The sequence below is a fragment of the Rutidosis leptorrhynchoides genome, chromosome 3, assembly GCF_046630445.1.
Source record: "Rutidosis leptorrhynchoides isolate AG116_Rl617_1_P2 chromosome 3, CSIRO_AGI_Rlap_v1, whole genome shotgun sequence".
Lineage (NCBI taxonomy): Eukaryota > Viridiplantae > Streptophyta > Magnoliopsida > Asterales > Asteraceae > Rutidosis > Rutidosis leptorrhynchoides.
The window spans coordinates 125,605,273-125,614,941 of NC_092335.1; the positions used below are offsets into that span (position 1 = coordinate 125,605,273).

A 9,669-nucleotide genomic window follows, 5' to 3' on the forward strand; every position below is an offset into this window, starting at 1 on the left:
AATAAAATTAGAAAATAGTGTCGTTAATATGAATAAATTAACTGTACATAGCGGTAAGTTATTGATTTTTTAATGGTGGGTTACATAATTTTATAATTATTTTATGCGTAAGCCAGAAAAATTCATATATTATACAAAAACATCACCATAACATGTTGATTACAATTTTTTAATGTAGCTCTTAATAATAAATAAACATTACCATAACATGTTATATATAATTTTTTTTAGTAGTTCTTAGAAGTGTTATAACGTACTTAAAAATATTATGTATTATATGTAGAGTTTATCATTTTAATTTTATAATAGAACTATCTAATAAGTCTACTCTTGACTTCCACATAATTTAGTTTCCACCATCATCAATATTTCTATATTCTGCATCCAAACTAATACATAAATACCTACTACTTCTTCTGTTCTCCCCAGTCTCATCTTTTTTCATTTTGTTATCTTGATCATCATTCGTTTGTTCGAATTCGATGAATATGATCGTGTCGGGTTCGAGATGGATTATACTGATGGTGATGATGATGTGGATTACGAAGGAAACGGAAGGGAGATTTGTGGTAGAAAAAAGTAGTATAAGTGTTTTGTCACCAATTGATCTACGGTCCAAGCATGATGCAGCCATCGGTAACTTTGGTGAGCCTAATTACGGTGGTTCGATGGTGGGTTCGGTTGTTTATCCTCAAAAGCCCAACTCTGTTTTTGGTTGCAAACAGTTCGATGGAGATAAACCATTTAAATCAAAGTCTTCGTCTCGTCCTACTATTCTTCTTCTTGATCGGGGAGGTAATTCAATTTTGACTTTATGTTTTCTGAATGGTTGGATTACACGCATCATACATTACATTGCATTTGTTTTTAAAATTAGTTTTGTTATATCAAAGTTTAATATTATATACTCCGTATTATATATGAAGGTCAAACCAATAATAACATAACAATTTTTTATTATATGGCAAATATGAAAAAGTGAACGGGATCGCAGATACATATAACTACGTGTTTCGTTTGTTTGGATCAACTAATGATCAACATCTTTCATTTTGTTACTTCGTATAATTTCCATAATATTTAGTCATATGATAACTGAAAATATTTTAGTATACCCTGTAAACCATCCCAACATAAATAATTGGTCAAGTCCTTTTTACTTTTTCTTTTCTTTTGTACGACCATACTAGATTTCATATTAAAACCTCAATAGTAACATATCTTGAAGTGGTTAAGAAAAAAGTAAGAAATCGCACGATAATTCGATTAGACCGCATAAGTTTGATTAAAATTAATCTTTCTTCTCAAATAGATTGAACATGAATAACTATTATGTTGCAGTTATAGCCGAACCCACTATATAATCGATCTTAAAGATAGTAAGATTGTTTAAACAAGTGTTTCTACGTTAAAAAATTAAGCATGTTTCATCATAATTACTTTTTGATGGAACCATCCGGGAACCCCGCTTGGCACCCAAAAAGTGCGAAAATTGCCAAACTGTCGAAACTTGTTTACAAAAAGTTATGATGACGAGGGTCCAGTGGTGGGAGTTCCGGGACCCTCTGTCCCTTTTCTGATGAGTTCATAAAGATTAAGGGGAATTTGGGAAGTGGCAAGAAGAAAGGGGTCCCGGAAGTCCCAAATTCGGAAATACTGGTTCCATAAATTTTTTTCTTGACCATAAGAGTTTGAGAAAGAACTTGAGGATTATTACCATCCCGCCAAAATTTTCTTCATTTCTCTTTGAATAAGAAGATATAAATGCTTTTGAAAGGGTTTTTTTATTTGCTTATAAACTTAACAAATAAACACTCATTTACGTTTATTTACAAACATACTAAATAGTACCAACATCAATGTCGCCTTACCCACCAACCAGTGTCGTCTAGTATTGTTCATTAGTGTCCTATAATGGTAATTTGTCATTTTTTTTTCTAGGACGCTAACGTCCAACATGGCATCAACATTACGTCATTATCTATTTTCTTTAAGTTTACAGTAAAAACATTTTATGCAACAATGCACAGTCAGTTTATGTAGTTATAAAACAATTTCTAACGGCCTAACCAATAGGATACAAGAAAATAAACTCACCTATTTTAGAGTTATATAAATAAAGCCAACCCGTTTTTTTAACGGCAGTATCGACAACAATTGAATGAGATTTAATCACCTTCGCGATCATATGCCACTCACACACACATTAGGAGGAAATCCAAATCGCAACAACCCTGGAAGTACGGTTAACGGTGAGAAAACCCCTTCCGAGAAGCTAATTACTCGCAGTATCAATTAGATTCCGGCCCTTAAAATCGAACATGCATCTACTTGTTGAGGACAAACAGACAGACCCTTCGTATATCACTCAAAACAATGTCTAGGTTGTAAAGCCAACCCGTTACTTTTTGGGCTTTGGGAGGTCTACGCCCACCGGCCCGTTGATCTATTGAAATTTGCAACCTATTTGTCATGATGTATTTTTTTTTTATTTTTTTATTTTTGTTACAATATATTAAAAAACAAATTATCTACAGAATTTTATATATCAACTCGACGAATTTCAGCTTTTAATAATTCGAGAAACTCCTACATAAGTAAAGAACGTTCAATATTTTTATTATTTTCAAATTTTTAAAGGCATGCTCTGTCCGACTGTCCATTACAATAATCTGGAATATAATTAAATCGAGTATTTATCTAGTTTTTAAGTTAGGTTAACAAGAACATAATATAATAATAGGTTCTGATGTTTGACTTTTTGAGGATTAGTTAGAAGGTGTTTGACATGCTTGTAATATGGAATAACTAGTTCGGACCGGCCCGCGCGTTGCGGCGGGGGCTTTCGGGCTGCGTATTCATATTTAACGTAACGTTGTGTATTTATAGAGGGGAATACGACTCATGTGTTAAGTGCCGTTTTAGATGTCGTTGTGTTAAGCGTTTTTTAAAAAGTATCCGTTTCGAACGTAGTTAGTTTTGTTTTGTTCAATAAATTTTTTCGAGTGTAACGGCGCTGTCGGAAAAATTTAACTCGCGGCGAGCAGAAAGATACGGGCTGTCGTTGTGTTTAGCGTTTTTTTAAAAGTGTCCGTTTCAAACGTGGTTAGTTTCGTTTTGTTCATAAAATTATTTCGAGTCTGACACTGCCGTCGAAAAAATTTAACTCGTGGCGAGCGGGAAGATACGGGTTATCGTTGTGTTTAGTGTTTTTTTAAAAATTGTCCGTTTCACGTATAGTTAGTCCCGTTGGGTTCGTAAGGTTTTTCCGAATTGAACGGTGGTCTCGGAAAACTTTAACTCGCACCGAGCGAGAAGATAGGGCCCGTTATAAATTCCGGTGGAATTAGTTTATGTTATTTTAATAAAATTATATATTTACACTTTTAACCCCTGCAAAAGTGTAAACGTGAGGGGTCATTGTGTAAATATAGCCGAAGTTGAGGGACCGATTGTAATGTGAACGCAAACTCAAAACTAGAATCCGATATAACTGAAACTACACACATTCTCACCACATTTAGTGTATAAAGTACGTATTAATTATATCAAGTATCAAATCAAATCAAATAATCAATTATAACATAAGTTATGTGATGTAGTGTTTCGATATGATCCAAAGTTATTTGAAATTAAACAAATACGTTTTTATGTTTATGCTTACTCACATGGCATGGACAAATCGAATTATTTCATGTCCGATTCCAATAATTTCTCTTGCCACTTATAAATATGATGTTAGTGAAGTTTGAACTTAAACATCTTATGAATATATTATGGCCATAACCCTTTAGGCATTGCACAACAATCATTACTTTTGTACTTCACGTATTTCTAATCGCTGTTGATACAACTTTTTTGATTTATTTACATGACATAACATTTTACCTTGTATTGTAGAGTGCTACTTTGCTTTAAAAGCATGGAATGCACAACAGGCAGGTGCTGCAGCTGTAATAGTAGCGGACACCGTAGACGAGCCTCTCATAACGATGGACTCACCTGAGGCCAGTTCAACCGCCGACAGCTTCATCGAACAACTCACAATCCCATCAGCATTGATCCACAAAACTTTTGCTCAATCCATAAAAGACGCTTTACAAAAAGGTGACCAAGAAGTCCTACTAAAGCTCGACTGGTCTGAGTCCGTACCCCACCCAGACAAACGAGTCGAGTACGAGCTATGGACCAACAGCAACGATGAATGTGGGGTCCGTTGTGATGAACAAATGAATTTCATAAAGAACTTTAAAGGGCATGCACAAATACTTGAGAGAAATGGTTACACAATGTTCACACCACATTATATAACATGGTTCTGTCCTAGACCGTTTGTTTTGAGCGATCAGTGTCGGTCGCAGTGTATTAATCACGGACGCTATTGTGCACCGGATCCTGAACAGAATTTTGGAGAAGGGTATAATGGGAAAGATGTTGTGGTTGAAAATTTGAGGCAGCTTTGTGTTCATAAAGTTGCTAATGAGAGTAATAGGTCTTGGGTATGGTGGGATTATGTGACTGATTTTCATATTAGATGTTCTATGAAGAACAAAAAATATAGCAAAGAATGTGCTGAGGATGTCATCAAGTCACTTGGTATTATAATTAACTAAATATCATTCAATATATATATGAATATGGATTTTGCTAAGGAAAGCCCTCAGGATGTCGTTAACGTGCATGAATTCATTGTACAATTCTACAACCGCCATAAAAAAGTCAATCTCAGACTGTTATGTACAATATAATTATGCACGTTAATGACAGCCCTCACGGTTGTCGTCAACGTGCATAATAAGCATATTGTACATCGCACTTATGTGTTAAATTTAATTTGGTGGTTATAGAATTGTACAAATGTTTTAAGCATCTTAATGACAGCCCTAAGGCCAGTCGTTAGCAAAATCCAAATATATGTCTTGTTAAACTTGTTACGGCGTATAATCGTCTAGTGAATTACCAGGATTGCCTAGCGAAAAGATTCAAAAATGCATGGGCGACCCTGAAGCCGATGTTGAGAATGAAGTACTAAAGTTCGAGCAAGATTCTCAGGTTCTTTTATCTTTTGAAGTCACAAAATAGTCTATTCCAAGTATACCTGGCAAACAGGTCGGGTTGTTGGGTTGGTTTAATAGTCGTACGGGTTTGGGTTAAAATGGGTCATGGGTTGAACGGGTTGGATTTTTTAGACAGGTCGAATAGGTTGGGTCGGGTTGGGTTGGGTCGATTTGGGTTGAGACCCGTTTCTCAATGTTTCTTAAATTCGTAAAACCTCTAGATAACGATATTTTTTAAATCTCGTAAAGACCCATTAAGACACGTTAAACCTTATATATATTTTCTAGGCTTCTTCCGGATCTAAATTGGACCCATTTTTAACCTTTTTTATGGACCAAAATGGTTAAATAACTAACCCAATGGTATGGGTCTCAATTGCCGGGTATAATTCTAACAGAAGATGGATATATAAAGTATAAAACAATTAAGTTTTGTTCTTGTTTACAAGTAGATTGGACGAGGATCGCGTGGTGATGTAACCATCCTGCCAACATTAGTCATTAACGACGTTCAATTTCGAGGTAGTCCTTTTCACTAATTTATTCGTGCTCAAGGCCACTAGGGACATTTCGTCATTTTACAATATAACAATTATTTTTCATTTGTAGGCAAATTGGAAAGAACTGCGGTATTACGAGCTATATGTTCAGGATTTAAGGAGACAGCTGATCCTCCTATATGTTTAAGTGGAGGTATAACTTGTTAAAATATAATCAACACTTGTATAAAGATGTCATTTTCATACATTGTGCATTTTATGCAACAGATCTTGAGACGAACGAGTGCCTTGAAAGGAACGGTGGTTGCTGGATCGATTCACAAAACAGCATTAGTGCTTGCAAGGTAACAAAAAACAGAGGACTCTGTTTATTTCAAACCAATTCTTCCACTTATTACATAAGTTTTTTTTCTTCTTAGGACACATTTAGGGGAAGAGTATGTGAATGCCCTATGGTTAATGGTGTGCAATATCGAGGAGACGGGTACACATCTTGTGAAGGTATGCATACTTCTTCATCTTTCCACTCTTGTATAACTTTATGGCATATGTTTCATAGTTTAGGATCTATTAATCTAAATATTGATTGATTGGTTTAACTGATACAGCCGTTGGCGCTGGAAGATGTACAGTCAATAATGGAGGATGTTGGTCCGATATAAGGGACGGAACTAAGTTCTCAGCTTGCTCAGTAAGTTTAATTTCCTTAAATTAGCTGTTATGTAGTCTTGTCAAGAAATATATGGTTGGAATCTTCTCATTTGATTCGTATTTTGTTATGCAGGCAACTAATATAACCGGTTGTAGTTGTCCACAAGGTTTTCGCGGGGATGGGCGTACTTGTGAAGGTAAGAGACATGGTTCTCACCATCACTCGGACTTATGCTTGACGTTTTTATCATACCAGTTTTTTTAATTTTGCAGATATCGACGAGTGCAAGGAAGGATTAGCGTGTAAATGTGATGGGTGTTCATGTAAGGATACTTATGGGGGATATGAATGCAAATGCAAGGGAGACAAGTTATATATAGCTGATCAAGATACATGTATCGGTAAGATTGATTTGTTACTCTTTTCTATACTTGGAAAACGGGTCAGATTGGGTCGGTTTGTGCAAGGGGTCAAACCGGTTTTGGGTTGAATGGGTCAAACGGGTCAGACTTTTAGACGGTTCAAATAGGTCGGTGTTAAAACTGAAACGCGAAAAATGAAAACTAAACGTGATCTTTTAAACGGGTCAAATGGGTCAGATTTTTTTTCGGTTTGGTGTTTCAGATTTGAAGTATAGAAAACTGGAAATTCAAAGTAAATCGTGAAACTGAAAACTAAACTGGAACTGAAACGCGAAGATGAAACTGAAACATGAAACTGAAACCCAAAACTGAAAACTAATACCCGAAATTGAAAAACTAACGCGAAACTGAAATGAGAAACTGAAATTTGAAATTGAAACGCGAAATTGAATCACGAAACTGAAATGTGAAACTGAAAACTAAAATACGAAACTGAAAAATTAGATCGCGAAACTGAAAATCGAAAATTGCAACTAGATTGCTAAACTAAAAACTTGATCACGAAAACTGAAACGTTAGACCCATATAAAAGACCCGTTAGACCCTTCTCTATTTTTTTATTTTTTTTAGAACGGCAATTTTGGCATCGAATTCTCTCATTTGCCACTCACACACCCGTTAGGAAGAAACTCATCGCATCCATCGCACAAAGCGTACCCGGAATGCTTTAGGTTAACTGCTTGGCCCGCACAGAATGAAGGATACCATAGGCACAACCTTTGGAGAAAACTCCCCCCTCAGGATTTGAACCTGCACCTATTTTTTCAAGGATACAGGCCCAGAACCAACTGAGGCTTTTTACCACTCAACCAATAGTTCGGTGGTTAGACCCTTCTCTAGTTGTTGGACTTGATGAATTTTGACCCAACCGATCGATTCCTTTATATTTGTCTATGACCCAATGGGTTTTAGACAAACCCATTTGACCCATTTTTAGGACTTTGTACTTGCTTTGCCAAGTATACTCTTTTCCGACCCGTTTTAAAAGTAATTTTCGTTTGTTTTACTAAATTTTATCTGGATATATTGTGCAGAACGAAAGGCTTCAAAGTTCGCTTGGGTCGTTAGTTTGTTAGTACTGGGGGTAGTAGCGACTGTTGGTTTAGCCGGTTACATTTTCTATAGATACAGGCTAAGGGTACGTGCGTCTTTATTTATCGATGTTTTAACAACTGGTTCATAGTATGCACGATTTAATCGTTGTTTAATGTTACAGGCTTATATGGACTCCGAGATCATGGCAATTATGTCGCAGTACATGCCACTCGATAATCAGTCGAACCTAGTGGTTTCTCATGAAAACGAACCCCTAAATCGAACATCAACTGTATAGTCCTTTAAGGTATTTTATATCTTTGTCTCTTGTTTTTGGGTGTTACTTTAGTTAGATTCTATTACACTTACAGAGTTGTCACATGTAGCGATTGGTGACGAAAGAAAGACTGGATTACGGGAGCGATTTTCGGAGCCTGGATTACAGGATGATGCGTGTATAAAGTTAGTTAGTGAGATGTAAATGTTTTTGTTAAAAAGCTATACGACATTTCATGCATGTTTAAAAGCAGAAAATGGGGATGCATATGCCTCTCAAAACAGTTATACATAGCAAGTTATGATATTGGTTTGGTGACAATAGTCTTCTTGAAATCATTTGATCACGAAGTGCATCATGTACTATAAATAAATAATAGTTATAACTCTATAAAATCATGTACTCGTAAATGAAACATATAATGTGTTTTTTCTAAACAGCAAATCCACACATCTTTTTTTTTTTTTTTTTTGTCTAGGACTCGAACTTATAGCCTAAAGTTTGATGAGTTTCAATGATACTAGTCTTTGTATATGATGAATTTTATTACTTATTGTCAATTGTCATTGTCAAATCTAGTATTATGCAAGGGTGCTTTTATTTGTCACGTTTTCGATGATATTACAATAAGTAATTGGAATTCTAAATAATGTAAATTCCATCGAGTGATAAATTTCTAACACAATTATTTTTGAATCAAAAAATTAAGATTTTAGTATATATTGAATTATGTTGAACCCAACATAACCTATATTGTGTGATGACACAGACTTTGTTGAATCAAGCTTATAAGAAGTCAATCCTAGTCATAATTGGTTTGTTATTTTTATAAATATGGCTAATTAATGGCTAATATAAATAAAACTAGCCTATAATAAAGAGAAAATTATGTTGTTGATCTTTAACGTTTGTTAAATATTTTACATTTTGTCATTTATCTTTTGTTCCGTATTAGTATTAGTAGGTCACCGAAGTATCGTTTATTACATGGTTGGTCCCTCTCACTAACAATCGTTAGTATAATCCCATTAAGTCTTGACATGTACCTAGCACGTGAGGGTATTTTGGTATTTTACCAGCTCTTTTCCTTTTCTTTCCTTTCTTCTTCCCTTTTCAAACACCTACTTGCAAAACCCAAATCAATATTGACGTTCCTCTGTACAAAATATTAAAAAAAACATACATAATCGATAACTAAAACCATTTTTAACCGTGATCCGTAGTGATGGTGGCAAGAAGTCGGATGATGCAACTTTTAAAGAAAAAATGATTTTCTGACTGTGAGCTGACAATGCCATAGAGTGAAGGTAAATATTGATGATTGCTAAATTTGAGTGAGTGAAAAGGTTACAGGTAATGTGGATAAATATATATATGATTGCAAGTTTGGTGGAAAAAGATAAATTAATAATATAAATATATCCGTGTCAAATTTTGATTGGTTATATCATACTCAAACGCCATCCTCTCTTCTGTCACTTGATTGACTAACGCCGGCATAAGGTCAGCGGTGACGCCACGTTAGCGGCGTTTCCCCGCATCACCGATGCCTAGTCACTTCACCACTACCTCCTAACGTTGTGCTAGAAATGGTCTTAGACTCTTAGTGATTTAATTGATTGATTCAAACAAGAACCCTTACACAAAATGAAATCTTTTCCGTCCTAATTTACAATCAACACAACTAAATATTTTCATAATCAATTGTGCTTTGTTTTCGTTTTCT

The 9,669-nt window shown here is 35.1% G+C and overlaps 1 protein-coding gene across 1 annotated transcript; it reads left to right on the plus strand.

Annotated features, from left to right (window-relative positions):
• Positions 1 to 373: 373 nt before the first annotated feature.
• On the plus strand, positions 374 to 8,388 carry LOC139896774 (vacuolar-sorting receptor 6-like). Its single transcript, XM_071879410.1, has 13 exons — positions 374 to 795; positions 3,901 to 4,596; positions 4,964 to 5,052; positions 5,510 to 5,579; positions 5,667 to 5,750; positions 5,825 to 5,901; positions 5,977 to 6,058; positions 6,166 to 6,248; positions 6,342 to 6,405; positions 6,482 to 6,610; positions 7,666 to 7,769; positions 7,848 to 7,973; positions 8,053 to 8,388. Exons 1-12 carry the CDS (start codon positions 483 to 485, stop codon positions 7,962 to 7,964), a joined length of 1,908 nt encoding a protein of 635 aa, XP_071735511.1. The 5' UTR covers positions 374 to 482; the 3' UTR covers positions 7,965 to 7,973; positions 8,053 to 8,388.
• Positions 8,389 to 9,669: the final 1,281 nt, after the last annotated feature.